At 39.6% G+C, this 20,021-nt stretch overlaps 2 protein-coding genes across 3 annotated transcripts in view; one reads left to right on the forward strand and one right to left on the reverse strand.

Moving 5' to 3' along the window:
• The window catches only part of STXBP5 (syntaxin binding protein 5), a 1,442,716-nt gene that overhangs the window by 996,312 nt on the left and 426,383 nt on the right, over nucleotides 1-20,021 (forward strand). The gene's annotated exons all lie outside the window — the stretch shown is intronic.
• Nucleotides 7,493-16,925, reverse strand: LOC128657443 (uncharacterized). The gene is made up of 2 exons (XM_053711796.1): nucleotides 15,853-16,925; nucleotides 7,493-10,379 (listed from the first exon to the last, which is right to left on the reverse strand). Exon 2 carries the CDS (start codon nucleotides 10,369-10,371, stop codon nucleotides 8,224-8,226), a length of 2,148 nt encoding a protein of 715 aa, XP_053567771.1. The 5' UTR covers nucleotides 10,372-10,379; nucleotides 15,853-16,925; the 3' UTR covers nucleotides 7,493-8,223.

A 20,021-nucleotide genomic window follows, 5' to 3' on the forward strand; every position in this document is an offset into this window, starting at 1 on the left:
TGAAGAAGGAGATCGATGAGATGCTCCAGCTCAGGGTAATTGAGCCCTCCGATAGTCCCTGGGCCTCCCCAGTTGTCTTGGTGCCCAAGAAAGATGGGACCACCCGGTTCTGCATAGACTATCGGAGGCTCAATGAAAAAACCGTGACGGACGCTTACCCTATGCCCAGGGTAGACGAGCTACTCGATCGTATAGCCAGGGGAAATTACCTGACCACTATTGACCTCTGCAAAGGTTACTGGCAGATTCCCCTGGCCCCGGAGGCTATCCCCAAGTCGGCATTCGTCACCCCATTCGGCTTATATCAGTTTAGGGTAATGCCGTTTGGGATGAAGAATGCCCCAGCTACATTCCAGCGCTTGGTGGATAGGCTCCTGGATGGCTTCCAGAGTTTTGCTTGCGCCTACCTGGACGACATAGCGATCCACAGTGAGTCCTGGGAGGACCACTTAGCTCATGTAGGAATGGTTCTGGATCAGATCCGGGCTGCTGGCCTGACTCTGAAGCCAGAAAAATGTCACTTTGGGATGGCCGAGGTACAGTACCTGGGTCACCGGGTGGGGTGTGGAAAGCAGCGACCAGAGCCGGCCAAGATAGAAGCTGTCGCCAATTGGCCCACCCCCATCACTAAGACTCAGGTCCTAGCCTTCCTGGGCACGGCAGGGTACTATAGACGGTTCGTACCAGACTACAGCACACTTGCCAAACCCCTGACTGACTTGACCAAGAAGAACTTACCTCGACAGGTCCTGTGGTCTCCCCACTGTGAAACGGCTTTCCAGGCTCTCAAAAATGCTCTAATTAACGCTCCTGTCTTGGCGGCCCCAGCCCTTAACAAACGTTTTATCGTCCATACAGATGCTTCCATGTTTGGGCTGGGAGCCGTCCTCAGCCAAGTAGGCGAAGATGGAGGGGAGCATCCAGTTGCCTACATCAGCCGGAAGCTCCTGCCCCGCGAAGTCAGCTATGCAGCGGTCGAAAAGGAGTGTTTGGCTTTGGTGTGGGCATTAAAGAAATTGACTCCCTATTTATATGGGCAGGAGTTCACTCTGGTCACCGACCATAACCCGTTGGTGTGGCTGAACCGGGTCTCTGGAGATAACGGCAGGCTATTACGTTGGAGCTTATCGTTGCAACCCTTCAATTTCACCATTACTTACAGACCTGGGAAACAGAATGGCAACGCCGACGGGTTGTCCAGACAAACCGACCTCAGCCCCGCATAACCAGCGGTCTGGACAGCCTTAGTCTGCCCCGAAAAGGGGTCAGACCGTGTCTGCCAGAGTGTTCCACAGAAAGGGAGCACTGTTACAGAAGCATTAGTTATTTTGTTGTGAAGAGCTTATTTCCCAGCAGCAATGCCTGAACCAGCAAGCCAGCGCCTAAGAAGGGCTCCAAGAAAACCGTAACAAGTATCATTTCATAAAGAGTTAACTTTTTTCAGCTTTTAGAAACTATTGCCTAAATACACATTTGCTGGCTTCAGCTCTAAGTTTAGAGATAACCAATCCCATTGTCTAATCACCTCCGGAGCCAGACTGCTAATTGATAAGATGAACTTGTAAACTTGTTATCTTAAGTACTGTAATCCTATTGTGGCCTGTCAAAGGACAGTGCTCTCTATCTAAATGTGTGATGGGGGATTTTGTGCTTCCCCCCCTCTCCCCCTGGGAGTGCCCTGTGTGCATGTAACCTTAATAAAAAGCAGGCTGGGCATCCCAGTCCTGAGTTCTTGTTTGACCCTCAATCGCAGCGTTGACTCGTTTTGTGGGCAGAAGGGTATCCTAGCTGTACTGCAGCTAAGGGAGATTATTCTATATTTGCGAGACTCATATAGAATACTATGGAAAGCAGCTTCTCCCCTCTTTAGCAATAGGGATCCAGGCTACTAAGCGGTCCATCTCTCAGCGAGACTAAGGGTAACCGTAACACAATGCAAGGCTGGAACAAGGGTAAACAGGCCAAGAAGCCTGCTGCTGCTACCAAGACAGCATGAAGGGGTAGCCCCCGATCCGGGACCGGATCTAGTAGAGGGCAGACTTTCTCTCTTTGCTCAGGCTTGGGCAAGAGATGTTCCAGATCCCTGGGCACTAGAAATAGTCTCTCAGGGGTATCTTCTAGAGTTCAAGGAACTTCCTCCAAGGGGAAGGTTCCACATTTCTCGCTTATCTTCAGACCAGATAAAGATACAGGCATTCTTACATTGCGTAGGAGACCTATTAAAGATGGGATTGATACACCCAGTTCCAACAGCGGAACAAGGTCTGGGGTTTTACTCAAACCTGTTCGTAGTTCCCAAAAAAGAGGGAACTTTCAGGCCAATTCTGGATTTAAAAATTCTAAACAAATCAAATGGGCGGAGGATCACTCCTGCCACCTATCTGCAATCCACATCCCAGGGGTAGACAACTAATAGGCGGATTATTTGATTCGCCAGACTTTCCATCCGGGGGAGTGGGAACTCCACCCGGAGGTCTTTGCCCAGTTAACTCAACTATGGGGCACTCCAGATATGGATCTGATGGCGTCTCGTCAGAACTTCAAAGTTCCTCGATACGGGTCCAGATCCAGGGATCCCAGGGCGACACTGGTGGATGCATTAGTGGCGCCTTGTTCGTTCAATCTAGCTTATGTGTTTCCACCGTTCCCTGTCCTTCCCAGGCTGGTAGCCAGGATCAAACAGGAGAAGGCCTCGGTGATCCTAATAGCTCCTGCGTGGCCACACAGGACTTGGTATGCAGACCTGGTGAATATGTCATCGGCTCCACCATGGAAGCTACCTTTGAGACAGGATCTTCTAGTACAAGGTCCATTCGAACATCCAAATCTAGTCTCTCTGCAACTGACTGCTTGGAAATTGAACGCTTGATTCTATCTAAGCGTGGGTTTTCAGATTCAGTTATAGATACTCTGGTTCAAGCCAGAAAGCCTGTGACTAGGAAGATTTACCATAGGATATGGCACAAATATATCCGTTGGTGCGAATCCAAGGGTTTTTCTTGGAGTAAAATCAAATTGTGTAATGATGTAACTTATTTCGTGATATTTAAAGTGTGAAAACAGCAGCAAGATTTAACAAAGGCCTGAATGTCAAGGATAAATAAAATGTAACTCCAAGGTATTGACCTTCATGGGTTAAAGTGACAACGGTATTTTCAAAGTATTTGAAATTTAAGAGGAGTTGATATGTTGGATGGAAAACAAAGGGTGATGAGTTCAGTTATCAGATAACTGTCCCTATTTGAGAGGGACAGTCCCTAATTCCACTGTCCCTCGGAGACAGCTATATGTGCCTATTTGCAGATTTTTTCCTTAACCTACAGACTGCCCAGAAATTGCCATAAACAAACAAGAAGTGCCCACCGACTGCAGAAACAACCATTATCCCGCAAACTATCCACCCATAATCCCACCCTCTTTGACAAAGCTCCACCCACAAAATGGTGGAAGGTATGGCTAGGTTGAGCTTCAGATAAAATGCTGCATTGGGACTGCTGTTAATTACACAAGCAAACAAAGAAAAACAAAGCCTTTTGCACAGAGTAGATTTTTTTGTTATAAGCCTCTAGCTAAAACAAAAAAAAAACACGTTCCTGTGTTGAGAAAAAATATAGATTTTTATGTGTGCGAGGCATATCCACCAATTTATGTGTATGAAATTCTCCACCACTAAAGCAGTAGAGGTTCTGTTTATCAGCAAGTGACCAATTTGTTTTTAAGACCCAGTTGTGCTCAGACATGCGCTTCCTGTTAACTTTAAAATCAAAATAAACAAATTTAACTTGTTTTCATACGAATATATTTTTCACATTCTGGAGATAAAGCAGCCACTACTGCTTCTCGGAAAGAGAACTACAGGCTTTATTAATAAGTTTCAATAGAAGCATTTTTTGGAAAAATATATATTAAAAAAAAAATATTGAAACACACACACAAACACACACACATATATAATGGAGTTGGATGATCCAAGCACTCGCTGTTTGGTTAAATGCCTGGGTGCTATCATATAAGTAGAAAGATACAAGATAAGAATAAGAAAGAAACTAAGTATCAAAACAAAATAAGTGGTCTTGAAAAAGGTCCCTGCGTGGACCGAAACATTGACGTGGATATAATAAGAAATTGTAATAAAAGTGTTGAGATTTGCAGGTGTCAGTTAGTGAAGCTCTGAATTTTCATCCACAAAGACGCCATGTTGGACCTCATGTATTCTTACACTCTGTGACAGAAGTGGTGATCATTCACAGATAAGTGATGTAGGCTTTTTTGTATCATGAACTTTGAGTTTGCACATACAATACAGAGCGAGCGGTTTACATTTTTTCATTATTTATACAAAGTTTGAAACTTACACCACGTATATAAAGAAAAAGCTACATGAATAATATAGCGCAGCGCTTCTGTCACAGAGTGCAAGAATGCCTAAGTTCCAAGATGGCGACACCCAGCATGAAAATATGGAGCTTCACCAACCAGTACCTGTAAAGGGTTAAAGTAAATGAATGGCTTTCAAGAGAGTGCCAGACGCAGAAGGAATAGCCAAAGCATGGTGAGTAGTGCTCAGCAGTATAATTCCGCTTTAAGGACATCAATTTTGAAAAAGAAAATAATTTATTCAATTTAAATTGTCCCTTTTTTTTAGATTTAGTAAGGTTTTCAACCTTCCCTTTCAAAGACATATTTTTTCATGTAAAAAAGCTATGTATGCTACCTTAAAGGGCCATAATACCCAAATGTTTAAACACTTGAAAGTGATGCAGCATAGCTGTAAAAAGCTGACTAGAAAATATCTCCTGAACATCTCTATGTAAAAAAGAAAGATATTTTACCTCAAAAGTTCCTCAGTAGCCACATCCCATTGTAAAGGATTTCTAAGCAGCATTTTAGTGTGTCTGTCCTAGGACAGCTTAGGGGATGAGCCTCGTGAACTCTCATATTATTTCACCAATCAGGTAAAGGAAGCTTACTATGAAATCTCATGAGAGTTAAGTCAAATCTCATGAGATCACAGTAAGAGTTCATGACCTCAACACTGCTGATGCTGATTGGCTGCTGTTCAATTCTTCATTTTTTTTTATTTTTACCTGCAGCTGGGAGCAGGTGAAGTATAACTTTTTACACAGAACTTACTCTGCTGAGCTGAGGAGATTGTGAGGTAAAATATCTTCATTTTTTACATAGAGATGCTCAGGTGATATTTTCCTGTCAGCTTTTACAGTTATACTGCATCAGTTTCAAGTGATTTAGCATATGAGTATTATGTCCCTTTAAAGGAAAAGTTTGCAGCAAATTCATAGAGAAAATTAATGCACTTTTCTTGCATCTGTGTTCACTTGGGATTCTGTTTTATAGTCACTTTTTGAAGGGAAAATTACATATCAGATTTTTAACGATTACTCTCATCTAAATGGATACGTTTGGCAGATTGATAAGAAACTATTTTCAAAGACATTATCTTGTCATTTACAGTGTTCCTGGCATGTTTACTTGTTAATAAAGTCTGCAATAACTTTTTTTTTCTTGACATTTTAGAGAAATCTGAGTGTCAACAGCTTTGCTAATATTCATTTTGTCCTAACTTTTCAATTGTTTTTGTTGATGACTCATCCTTGATAAGGTATTTTACATTATCAAGGTAACGATAACTGGCACATACTTTTTTTTTCTGAAATGTGACTTACAGGGACATGGAACCTAAAATTTCTCTTTCATAGTTTATGTAGAACATACAATTTTAAACAACTTCTAGTTTACTTCTATTATCAAATTAGCTTCATTTTTTTGTATCATTTGTTGAAGTAACAGCAATGCACTACTGGTTTCTAACTGAACACATGGGTGAACCAATGACAATCATACATGCATACATACATGTGTATACGTATATATATATATTATAATTATTTATTTATAAAACGCCAACAGATTCCGCAGCGCTATCCATGGGTACAATGATACAACGGTGATACAATACAATACAAGACACTGCACTGTTTAACAAACAAATACAATGGGGAATTGAGGGCCCTATTCTGGTGGGAGCTTACAATCTAGATGGGTAGGAGGGTGAGAAACAGGAGGTAAGGGATGCAAAGGTGAGAATGTTAGTACAGAGTTAGATGAGGGCAATTATTAGGTAAGTGTGTGTGTGTATTTCTTTCATGTAAGTGGCAAGAGTCCATGAGCTAGTGACGTATGGGATATACATTCCTTCCAGGAGGGGGCAAAGTTTCCCAAACCTCAAAATGTCTATAAATACACCTCCCACCTCACTCATACCTTAGTTTAACGTGTAGCCAAGAAGTGAGGCGTAAAAGGAGTAAAAAGCATACAAAAAGAGGAACTGGAAAAAAATAAAGTGCTTTATACAAAAAAATCATAACCACAAAAAGTAGGGTGGGTCTCATGGACTTATGCCACTATGAAAGAAATTAATTTATCAGGTAAGTTCTTACATAAATTATGTTTCTTTCATGTAAGTGGCAAGAGTCCATGAGCTAGTGACGTATGGGATATAATACCCAAGATGTGGAAATCCACGAGTCACTAGAGAAGGAGGGATAAATTAACAACAGCTAAATCCGCTGAGAAATTAAATTTAAAAAAAATAATAAAAAATTTAAAAAAACTCACATCAAATTCACTAGAATCAAACTGCCTGAAGAACCTTTATAACCAAAGGCTGCTTCCGAAGAAGCAAACACATCAAAATGGTAATATTTTGTAAAAGTATGCAAAGAAGACCAAGTTGCTGCTTTGCAAATTTGGACTCTTGCCACTATGAAAGAAATGAAGTTCTTACATAAATTATGTTTTTATATATATATATATATATATATATATATATATATATATATATATATATATATATATATATATATATATATATATATATATATATATAGACAAACACACACACACACACACATATATATATATAGACATATATATATATATATATATACGTATTTTTCGCCCCATAAGTCGCACACCTGACTATAAGACACACCTAGTTTTTAGAGGGAAAAAACAATAAAAAAAATAATTTGAATCAAATGGTGTAGAACAGCAGTCAACAGTGTGGAATAAAGAACCTGGGTGCTGGTTGCTTGCCTGCAGTTTAACCATGAATTGATGCCAATATAATTATTATCAGGACAGGAAGTCATTTTTAATTGAATGACTGACACTCATACTGTGTGTGCCCGTCCACTTCGGCCCCCTCAATCCAGGACAGATTCTGTACATAGCTAAAGAGTCATTACATTGATTTTATGTTATTTATTTTTTGTTATATTATTCATCTGTGAAATAACTGCATTTAAATGGTCCCTAAGACTCTATAAATCTTAGTATCTATTTGCTATACACTTTAGTGAAAGGCTAATATTACATTTAATAATCCCTTATGAATTATTATACCCACTATATAATATTAACACACAATCACTAGCTTAAACTACTTGTAAGGTCATAAACTCACAAAGTCTTATTCCAGCAGTAACAAAACTTTTATTACAATGAGGCTAATTAAACATTATTACAATATGCAGATTAAATATAAATTACACATATGCAAATCACTTATAAATACTCAGCAGTGAACTATACATCAATATTACACTAATACATTTGCCCAATCTATGTGAAAGTATGGTGTGCTGAAATTATGTGTCTGTAAGGATCACTTACTTCTGATGTTAGCTGTGGTCACCATTCCAATTGAAAAAGAGTGAAAGAGAGAGGGTGAACTCCAGTATTCCTGCTACTTTTATTGTAAGTTTTTCATCCCTCCCACAATGATGATGTCACTCATAAGCAAGCCCTCATTGTAATTTTAAGAGTATATGGTTTCATCCTGCATGTGCTTTGGGGGTAGGGAATGGCATTAGCCTTAGACAAAGGATCTTAAGCCAGCTGGTCATCCTTCTCAGATGGGGGTCTGGTAATGTGATCTTTCTACATTCCATAGTGACCTAGTATCTGAATGAGGAGTTAACCCCTTCTTTACCATTCAGCTGAGTTCTTGTAGAATACATATACCATATATATATGTATATATATATACCCCTTCCAGACCATATGTGAATTCAGATCATGCCATTATTACATTCCCCCCTTTTGGCAATGGAGGTTACCATACCCTTCCATTCCAATGGTTGTTTTATATGAGTGAATCTGATGGAAGATTCCTAACCCCACCTATGTGTGATGGCTATATTAGTGTACTAAAGACGCTTCCATTCGCATACCATAATATAAGTGATATACACGTGCAATTAATGATTTTAAATAACAACACATACAAATTTGAATAATTATACATAATATAGAAATAAATAATATGATTATAAATGGATGTATAAACAGATTTCCCAATGCAGAACCCCATGATGACTGTTTCGAAAAGGAATTTGCTAATTTCTGCCACCAGGTTGCACTTGACATCTCCGTAAAAGTATGTTCAATCCTTTGTAGTTCTTGTTCCTGATGGTAGAAATTTACATGAACACGTTCCCCAAAATTTTTAAGATGTTCTAGTAACACAGAGTCTTTTTGCAATAAGGTTACCCATTTTTGCCAAGGTGCATCATCTACTAATATTGGGGTTATGAGTGGAGCCCCCAAGGTAGCGTTATATGTGAGTAACTGTGGGACAGTGAAGTTAAACTGTAGTGAACTTATCCTCACAGGGTACCCAGTAATACAATAAATCCCTGGTGTGATTTGTTCCCTTGAATTACACCTGTCAAACCATACATGCACTTCATCTTTAGGCTTCAATGCAACAAAACACACCTTTCCTTGTCCTAAGGGAAAAATCATATCTTGGGGATTAACTTTCTCCACAAAACCATTGCAATATGAGTGATTATGCCAGCAGGAATCAAAAATTATTCTTGCCTGGTTGGGTAGACATAAAATTTTAGAAGGAAACCTTATGCAGCCAGACATATCTACCTGTTCCATATGGGAACCATTCCATATAAAATTTGGGAACTCTAACTCATGATGCAAAACATGAGATTCTGTGACAGGTGTTTCTAGTGAAAACAAATGATAAACATTCTGATAGGTACCACTAGTGGGCACAAGTGAAGTAGCCCTGCATATATTTTCCCTGCATCCCAACCAACTGTTTAACCATAATTCTCTGTGTTTTGATGCAAAACTGTTAACAACAGACTGCTCCCACCCTCCCAAAGGTGTATGGTTATTTTCCATAGCCTGTGCTATTAATTTAAAGTCAGTTGATAATTCTGTTTGCATGGAAATACACACAAAATCCCAGGATACTTCCCTTAACCTGCTAATTACTCCTATCAGTATTTCCTCTGTATGTTGAATGGCAGGACCCTGAACCTGAATGACTGTCTGTGTCAGTGTCTCTACCAGAGTGTTTATCATTTGTTGCGTATGAATCCCTTTTGCATTTAACATCCCCTGAGACTGTAAGGTTGCTGTTAAGCTGGATATGTCAATGGAATTTACCACACCTAGCCCTGTTCCCACACCTCCCAAAACTGTATCCATGATATCCCTCCTAGTCCTTCTCCTAGTACCTTCTGCCCACTTAACTAATGCTTTTTCCATAGTGGCAGTAATTCTGGAACAATTTTGGTAATGTGTGGAAACTAGCCAATCTATTATTTTAATCTTCCACGTGATAAATTGGAATGTGGCATCCCTCAATACTGGAGTTGGCTTGATTGTACTTGTTTGAAATGGACCACTAGAAACAACACTTTTCCCCTTACACATTGGAGTATTGTCATAATGTTTCATCTTTGGTGTAGTGATTAAAGTAGAATAGATCAAAGGCGTAAATGTGGTTGTTTCCTTTATTTGGTCTATTTTTAAGTATACTTCAATCCCTCCACCAAAGTTGGCAGCTGTAACCCTCCAATTAATCCCTTCTCCAATTTGTTGTTCAAATATAACCTTGGTTATATTATAGTTATCGCCATTTATAGTGTGAATAGGATTTGTAAATGTTGTAGACACAGAAACACCTTCTCCCACCAGACCTACAGTCCATTTTCCCCAAGCCACCCACTTACATTCCCATTCAACTTTATTACCCTGATTGACCCTCCAAAAACCAATTAAATTGTCTTGATGTTTTTCTGCAAATATTTCAATTTTCCCACCCACATTAAAAGTCAATTTTCCCAAACAATCTTTGTGAAGGTCTTGAGAGCTCCATAAGCCTGTCCATCCTCTGATGATGCTGCTTGAGCTCCATCTACGACTCCTTGTGAGGTTTGTGATTGAAAGTTCATTACAGTCACAGATTGGAAGTTTTTGCAATAACACCCACACAAATACAAATAGGTTTGTGGCGATCATTCCTCTCAGGCTCCACATAATGAAATCTGTCAAAAAAAGATTAAGAGAATATCAGTTCTTAGCAGAAATATCTACATCTGGGACAGCTGTCCCTCTATACAATTTACATTGGTCAACATGGACCCATTTGTAACCAGGCTGCCTTCTGGTTTTCCCAGGGGTTGATCTTTCTATTTTAATTACAGTATTACCCAATTTGTCCAAAATTCTATAAGGTCCTTCCCAATTTGCATCCCAGGGAGAATTTTTGCGAAAATTTTTAATCATGATCAATCCCCCCTTCTCAAACAGAGGTGTTTGAGGTGTAGATGAAAATTTACAATCTGTTGGGGCCATATTAGAGGCAGCAAAAATTAGCAGTGAGCTCAACTGCTCCTGAATTTGGGAGAGATATTGATCTCTAGACACAGATTCTCTCAAGGGAGTAGACAATTGTGGTTCACCTGGGTGGCCTAATGCCATCTTTCTCCCTGTCATGAGCTCATAGGGAGAACACTTGGTAGCATTTGATGGTGTAGCTCTAATAGCCATTAGAACTGCTGGAAGATGTGTGACCCATGATTTACCATACTGGGAAAGCATTTTTGACAATTTTGTTTTTAATGTGCGATTCATGCGCTCAACTATACCAGAGGATTGTGGATGATATGGTACATGAAATCTTGTCTGTATTCCCAGTAGGGCACAGAGATTTTGCATTACCTGACCTGTAAAATGTGTACCCCTGTCTGATTCAATGAGTGTTGGAAACCCCCATCTTGAGAAAACATGTTCCCACAGTGCTCTGGCAGTAGCCTGTGCAGTATCACAACGAAGTGGAATAGCCTCAACCCATTTTGAAAAAATATCTACAATTACTAGGGCATACCTGAGACCCCCCTTTGATAGTGGAAGTGGGCCTATAAAATCAATTTGGATAGCTTTCCAGGGGCCATCTGCTACTGGTATTCTCTGGAGAATGGGTCTCTGACCTTTAGGGCGTGGATTAATTTGAGCACAAATTAAACATTCTTGTACACATTTTAAACAGGTTTCTGCTAAATCTGGCCAATGAAATTTTTGCCTTAAATGGTACTCTAATGCACTTTGCCCAATATGCCCAAGAAAAGAATGTGTTTGCTGTGTTATAGGTCCCTGCAAATGACTCGGGACCACAAAAACCAATTTAGCCTGTGGATCAATGGGATTAGAGTAACATATTAACCCATTACAAATTGAATAACCATTTGGGAGTGTTTGCTGTTCCTGTAACAGAGGGAAAAGGTTAGGATCTTTAGCTTGTTCTGTTTTCAAATCAGGTACCTCTGAATCTACCATTGTAATCTTTGCTATGTGTACCATTGTATCTTTAGATGTAACATGCTCTCTCCATGCTTCCTGTGTCTCACTGTCATTCTCATCTGATTGCCATGGTTCCCCATCTACAGCTGCCTGTTTGGCTAACATGTCCACATGTGCATTCCCTTGTGAATGTGCATCTGTGAAATGTGTGTGTGCCTTAACTTTAACAATAGCTGACTGCAATGGGTGCTGTGTTCCCCAATCTACCAATTTCTTAAGGGCTTGAACATGTGACAATGGTTTGCCTGCTGAGTCTACCATTCCTCTTAGATTCCAAATTGGTAAGTACTCTGTCAGTGATCTGGTCACATAGGCACTGTCACTGTATATACAAATGTCTTGTGTGTCAAACCTGTGGCAAGCCATAGAAATGGCTTCTAATTCTGCTCTCTGTGCTGAGAATGATCTTGGTAACATAAATTTAAGAGCTAATTGTTGCGAGGGGACCCAAATAGCAAAACCAGTATTAAATTGACCATCCTGCCAAAATCTTGAGCCATCTACATAAATTTGTAAATCCTGGGGAGAAGTTTTGTCCCTGAACAATTTATGAGGCGTTTCCCTGTGTGTGAATGTCTCTGTGCAGTCATGGGGTTCACCCTGAGTGTGCATTAGTTGGGGTAATGTGTATTTTGCATTGTGTTGTACAGTGATGTCACGATGTTGCAAATCTATTAACCACCTAGTCACTCTTTGTGTTGAAACCCCACTTAATGATTTCTCCAATAACAGCTTTATAGGGGTATGTGGTGTTTGGAGGATGAGCTTCCCAAATCCCACTATATGCTCAGTAGCCTGAACTGACCAATGCACCCCTAACAAAGCCTTGATACATGCGTCATAACCTTTCTCTACTGGAGTAAGAAGCCTGGAAAAATAGCCAACAGGCCTCCATTTTTCAGCCTTCTCCTGCAGTAGGACTGTGGAAATTGAAGTGTCAGATGTGTATGTTTGTAAAGCAAAAGGGGCCTCCCTCTCCACTGTGGCAAGGGCAGGGGCTGATGCTAAACCTTCCTTTAACACTTTAAATGCTTCCTCATGTTCTGTATTCCAAGGAATTTTCCCAACATCCTCCCCTTTCAAAAGATCATAGAGAGGTTTTGCTTTTTCAGCAAACCCTTCAATGAAATCACGAGAAAAATTTACCAAGCCTAAGAATTGTCTTAAGGACTGCCTATGCAAAGGTCTGGGCACCTGAAGTATGGCTGTAACTCGTTCTCTAGTAGGGCATCTTGTACCCCTTTGTATTGATACTCCCAAAAATGTCACCTTTTGTCTCATTAATTGTACTTTCGAAGTGTTTAACTTGAGGCCAGATTCAGCAATCAAGCCAAACAGTTCATTCAGCCGCTCCAAATGTTCCTCTACTGTCTCTGTTTGTAACAAAATATCATCTACATACTGTATGATACTTTCTGGGACTGAGAATGTTTTTAATACCTCTGCTAATGCTTGGTGAAAGTATGTAGGCGAGCTGTGGAAGCCCTGAGGAAGCGAATTGAAACAAAATTGCATGTTATCAAAGCAGAAAGCAAACTTATATTGGCACTCTGGGGCTAGTCTGACACTCCAAAAACCATTACTTATATCCAGAACAGAATACCACCTACATGTGGCACTCAGTTTGGATACCACTTCAGGAGTAGAAGCAACTAGATTTGTAACAGGTGGGGTAACTTTATTCACCATACGAAAATCAGCAGTTAACCTCCAAGTATTATTTGCTTTCCTTACTGGCCACAAAGGAGAATTATTAGAGGAGGAACATTTCCTAATTATCCCTTGGCTTTCAAGCTGACTAATAATTTGCCTCACAGGTTCAATAGCTTCTGCTGGAAAACGATACTGTCTTTGTGGAGGGGGGTCAGGGCCTACAATATTGATTTCAATGCCTTTTAATATGCCACAATCATTCTTATGTTGAGCCCATATGTCAGGGAAATCCATGACCAATCTCTTCAAATCAGGGTGACTTTCAGTATCCGGCCACACCCTTTCTGAAGGAATTGATGCAATGGATGCTATGGGACTGATGTAAGAGTCATCTAATATTACAGGTTTTCTCCCTCTAGTATCCCTCCACAAAACATTGTTACATAGGTCCACTATCATCCCTTCTGATCTCATTATATCAGCACCAAGTATTGTACCCTCTGTGTTTTTGCTCTGCCAAATGGGAATTTCCTTAGTCCACTGATTACCTAGTGTCATAGTCACATTTGGGATAAGGGATGCTTGGGACTGGGATCCCCCAAGTCCCACAAGAAATGTCTGTCTTGTCCCTTGTGGGGGACTTAATGGTAAGTCTGTCAAAGTTACTGAAGCTCCTGTGTCTATGAGGAGTTTTGTGCGATGGCCCTCAATCACACCATAGACACAGGGACGTCCAGAATGATCCCTAAAGGTGTTACATATAGGGACCATGTCATCCAGGGCCTGAGGTAGTCAGTCAGAGCAGGATATCAGAGGAGAATTATTTTCATAATTCTTTTCATGATATCCCACTTCCCCTCCCCCCACAGTCATCACTCTCAAAGCCTCATGCGCTGGGCCATACAGATTAGTACCAGGCCTAAGCTTTGCGGTGTATTCCTGTCCTGTTTTATCTGGGGGCTTAATCTTGTTATTTTTCCCTACCCAATTATGTGCATAGCTTTCTTTTGGAGGTGCAGAGGGATGTAATCTTTCCTGCCCTCCCTCAGTTTCCTTCTGAATTCTCTTTAAGAATCTGCAATCTACTCGTCTGTGCCCATATTTATTGCAGTAATGGCAAGTACCTTTGAAGGGACCCTCTGAATATTTTTGTTTCCCTTCATTAGTGGTTACCACAGCAATTCTGTGTTGCCCTGTGTTCTTTTTCTTTAAAATGTTCTGCCTAGCCTTACCTATAATAGATAACACACCCTCTAGTGTATTCTTTTCCTCAGCCATCATTTGTATGCTAGGTTCCAAATATGTGAATTTTTTAATTAAATACTGCAACATATCATGAGGTGTTTGTTCTGGTGAAATTCTGTGTGTCAGTCTATATAATTGTTCAAATTTAGCTGCAAATACCCATGGGTCATCATTTAATGCTACTTGCATTTCTGCAAGAGAGTGACTGTCCAAATCTCTACTCCCTGTCACTAGTTTACAAACAGCTTTTAATCTGTCCCCATCTGAACCCCATTTATCCTCCTTAAACCAATCTGTGTTCAAATTAACTGGGCCTGCAACTGGTGATTGTAATCTAGCTGCAATGCTGCCTGGAAGCCACATTTTTAACAAAAAGCATGCTTCCTTATGTGACAGCATGTATTGTTTTACTGCAGACTCAAAATTTGACATGTTAGTGAAAACATCTGCTTTAACATCATACACTGGAAAGAGAGGTTTTAACTTTACCAGTTGTCTCATTACTTTATCTCTATCTTGTTTTATAAGGGTAGTTGATACCAGGGATGATGTTTCAGCAGAGGTGGTAGAAAAAAGTAAATTTTGCGATTGAGTTAAATTTCTTCCCCTGGATCTTACACTGGGTGTTAGTGATAAAGTATCTGTTTGATGTTCTGTGTTTAATGTTCTTGGCCTAGTTATCTGTGGGGTTAGTATTGGAATGTGTGTGCTCTCTGTATTTTGTGTGTGATTCAATCTTTCCTCACTGTGTGGAATAGGCACCCTCCCCCCATCAACATGTGGGCTTTGCACCCTTCCCCCATCAACATGTGCCCCATCTTCCTGCGACACACATGCATTGTCCTCATTTAATACTGCAACAGGGGTTAAGTTTGCAAGTCCCTGTCTCAATGAAGCAATAAGTTGGCCTCTTGCGTCATAATTTTCTTCTAAAGTATTAATATATTCTGCATTTACCCCACATGTGGGGCAATTCTCATCTAATGTGTTACAATTGATCTCTGTTAACATGGCTATTGGGGGAGAATGTTCAAAGATTGCTCTATTCATTTGGTCTTTGATAGCTAACAACAGTTTCATGCAATTCTGTAATTTGGATTTTTCTTTTGTTAAACAAAACCTTTTTTTATCAATAAGCTTATTCTCATTCTCACATTGCAACCACACATCTTTCAGTCTTTTAACTATGTCAGTATTTTCATCAACAACAGGCTCAAATGTGCTACATTCTGCATATTTAACAATTAATTCCATACTCACACTTTAAAGTGTCTTCAGACTGCCAGCAAATCAGATTCACGTCCTGCGCGATATGATTTTCTCTGCGTCTGGTTCAACTGATCCTTAGGTAATGCCTCTCTGGATCTGTAGTCTTGGCCAAAGACTTTACTGCTGAAACGCTCAACTCAAAAACAGTATAGCAAAAACTAGGTTCAATTTTCGTCCAAAAATCACACTTGTATTATAAAAAGAACCTGGATTAGTCCCCCCTTAAAACAAGTGTAGTTGGTAAGAAAATTCGCTGGCTCGCCAATGAAATAACTGCATTTAAATGGTCCCTAAGACTCTATAAATCTTAGTATCTATTTGCTATACACTTTAGTGAAAGGCTAATATTACATTTAATAATCCCTTATGAATTATTATACCCACTATATAATATTAACACACAATCACTAGCTTAAACTACTTGTAAGGTCATAAACTCACAAAGTCTTATTCCAGCAGTAACAAAACTTTTATTACAATGAGGCTAATTAAACATTATTACAATATGCAGATTAAATATAAATTACACATATGCAAATCACTTATAAATACTCAGCAGTGAACTATACATCAATATTACACTAATACATTTGCCCAATCTATGTGAAAGTATGGTGTGCTGAAATTATGTGTCTGTAAGGATCACTTACTTCTGATGTTAGCTGTGGTCACCATTCCAATTGAAAAAGAGTGAAAGAGAGAGGGTGAACTCCAGTATTCCTGCTACTTTTATTGTAAGTTTTTCATCCCTCCCACAATGATGATGTCACTCATAAGCAAGCCCTCATTGTAATTTTAAGAGTATATGGTTTCATCCTGCATGTGCTTTGGGGGTAGGGAATGGCATTAGCCTTAGACAAAGGATCTTAAGCCAGCTGGTCATCCTTCTCAGATGGGGGTCTGGTAATGTGATCTTTCTACATTCCATAGTGACCTAGTATCTGAATGAGGAGTTAACCCCTTCTTTACCATTCAGCTGAGTTCTTGTAGAATACATATACCATATATATATGTATATATATATACCCCTTCCAGACCATATGTGAATTCAGATCATGCCATTATTACAATCTGCGATCACAAAAAGACATTTTATGCTAAACTAATAAAACATAATACTAAATTGAAGATGGGTTTTTTTCCACAAATTTTCACAAACTCAGTTCTAACTTCTCAGGCTTTCTGCTACTTCAAATTCAAGGCACAAATAACGTTGCCAGCATTTACCTCACATGAAAGAAAAAAAGTTTGCACCATATTTATCGAACACTACGTCACTGTAGCACTCGCTATCAAAGGCCAGTCACATTCGCTCCATTAGACGCACAGACATTTCCCCTTACTTTTGAAGGGGAAAAAAGTGCGTCTTATGGAGCGAAAAATACGGTATATATATATATATATATATATATATACATACATATAATTTAGAAACAGGTATTGGCGCACCTCAAAACACATGAGACCACAAATTATTTCACATATTTAAATTTTTTGCAGCATTAAGAAAAAAGGAAAAAAGTTTAAATATGTGAAATAATTTGTGGTCTCATGTGTTTTGAGGTGCGCCAATACCTGTTTCTAAATTATATATGTATTTTGGTCACTTTGACAGCACTCCACAATATGTGCATTTTAAAAACATATGCTTTTATTAGATGTGCTTAATCAATATTTCTTGCCTACATATAGATATATATATATATATATATATATACACACACACACACACACATATGTGCACATCTGACAGGCCTGCCCGGTATTTCTTATATGTGGAGTGGGAGGCATGTCTGGTCGTGGCACACCGGCAGGGTTGTCAAGGCCTGGCACTGGACCACAGCCCGGCTGTTGAGAAACCAGGATCTAAATCATGAATATTTAATTATGACTTTACTGTCTCTTTAAATCATTTTTTTTACATTAAATATTCTGATAATGTTATGCTAGAAAGTAAAAAAAAATAATTTTACTAGAACATACATGAACATTATGGGATATAAAATCTATTTAGCATCTGAAATATTGACATCATTAACCACCAGCCAGTGTTTTGGAGTCAATAATTAAAGGGATATGAAACCCAAATTTCTTCTATAAGATACGACGAGTCCACGGATTCATCCTTTACTTGTGGGATATTATCCTCCTGCTAACAGGAAGTGGCAAAGAGCACCACAGCAGAGCTGTCTATATAGCTCCTCCCTTGACTCCACCCCCCAGTCATTCTCTTTGCCTACTCTAAGTAATAGGAAGGGTAAAGTAAAAGAGGTGATAAAATGTTAGTTTTTATTTTCTTCAAGCAAGAGTTATTTATTTTAAATGGTACCAGTGTCTACTATTTTCCCTCAGACAGCAGATGGATGAAGACTTCTGCCTGGAGGCTGATGATCTTGGCATTTGTTACTAAGATCCAGAGTAGTTCCCACAGAATGGCTGAGGAGTACTAATAAACTTCAGTGTGAGGAACGTTTTTCATGCTATATGCAGTGAGGTATGTTCAGTCATTTTTTTCTGGAGAGACTGTGTTATTTCAGAATTGGCTGCCAGTATCCCCATGAGGGAGAGGGTAAGCAGTAATCCTAAAGTATAGAGGGGTATTACTGAGCTTGCATATATGGGCTAAGAAAAAATGGTTGACACTGAGGTTTGAATTTTTGTGGGCAAACGTTTTACATAACTGGGAGTACAAATAATGTTTTTATGAGAGACATTTTTTCATGCTTATGAGAGGGTACACTTGGCTTCATTTTTGGGTATAGAACCCACATGGCTAGTTTTTAGACCGCTCTGGTGCAGTTCATTTGGGCTGTGAGACATCGAGTGAGATGGGCGGGGCCTATTTTTGCGCCTTAGTTGTGCAGTTGTTTTTATCAGGCAAGCAGCAAGCTTCAACTCCGGTGGGCCTTTGTGAGCTGTATTGGGCCAAATGGAAGGTTTAAATAACCCGGTTTTCCAGACCCCGGAGGGCAGGTAGGCGCCACAGCAGGGCTGTGGCGAGGTGCAGGGGGTGTTATTTATTGTAATAAACGTTATATAATTTTCCGTTTTTTTTTCTGGTAAGGGTTAAGTGTTCCTTTCCTTGTGGGGCAAACTTAGCTGCTAAGTTAGGTTGCTTCTATCATAAAATTGGACTAATTTTATTGTTTTAAAGCAGTTTTGGAAAAATTGTATGCTCTTTTTCTCTTAAAGGCGCAGTACCGTTTTTTTCAGATTGTTATTTTTTCACTAAATAAAGAGTTTTCAAGCCTGTTTGTGGTCATTACTAGCCTGTTTAACATGTCTGACATTGAGGAAAGCCAATGTTCCATGTGTTTAGAAGCCATTGTGGAACCCCCACTTTAAATGTGTCCCTCATGCACTGATAGGGCCTTAAATTGCAAAGAACATATTTTAGCTGATAAAAGTATGTCGCAGGATGATTCTCAGTCAGAAGAGTATCAGGTTATGCCATCTAATTCTCCCCAAGTGTCACAACGCCCGCACAAGCGACGCCAAGTACAAGTGCGTCTAATTCTTTCACCCTGCAAGATATGGCCGCAGTTATGTCTACTACCCTCACAGAAGTATTATCTAAACTGCCTGGACTGCAGGGGAAGCGCAGTAGGTCCGGTATGAGAGTAAATGCTGAGCCCTCTGACGCTTTATTATCCATTTCCGATGTACCCTCACAATGTTCTGAGTTGGGGGTGAGGGAATTGCTGTTTGAGGGAGAGCTTTCTGATTCAGGAAAGATGCTCCCTCAAACAGACTCAGATATGATGGCTTTTAAAGGGACAGTCAACCATATAATTGTTATTTTTTTAAAAGATAGATAATCCCTTTATTACTCATTCCCCAGTTTTGCATAACCAACACAGTTATATTAATGTACTTTTTACCTTTGTGATTACCTTGTATCTAGGAACCTTCTTCCAGCCCCCTGATCACATGACTGTGACTGTTTATTATCTATTGTCTTAAATTTAGCACTGTATTGTGCTAGATCTTAAATAACTTTCTGTGCCTGAACACTGTGTTATCTTTATAGCCCACGTGTTCTTTCTGTCTCTTTGTGTTGAAAAGAGATTTAAAAAGCATTTGATAAGAGGCAGCCCTCAAAGGCTTAGAAATTAGCATATGAGCCTACCTATGTTTAGTTTAAACTAAGAATACCAAGA

This window comes from Bombina bombina, chromosome 4 (assembly GCF_027579735.1).
Source record: "Bombina bombina isolate aBomBom1 chromosome 4, aBomBom1.pri, whole genome shotgun sequence".
In the NCBI taxonomy this organism is placed as follows: Eukaryota; Metazoa; Chordata; class Amphibia; order Anura; family Bombinatoridae; genus Bombina; species Bombina bombina.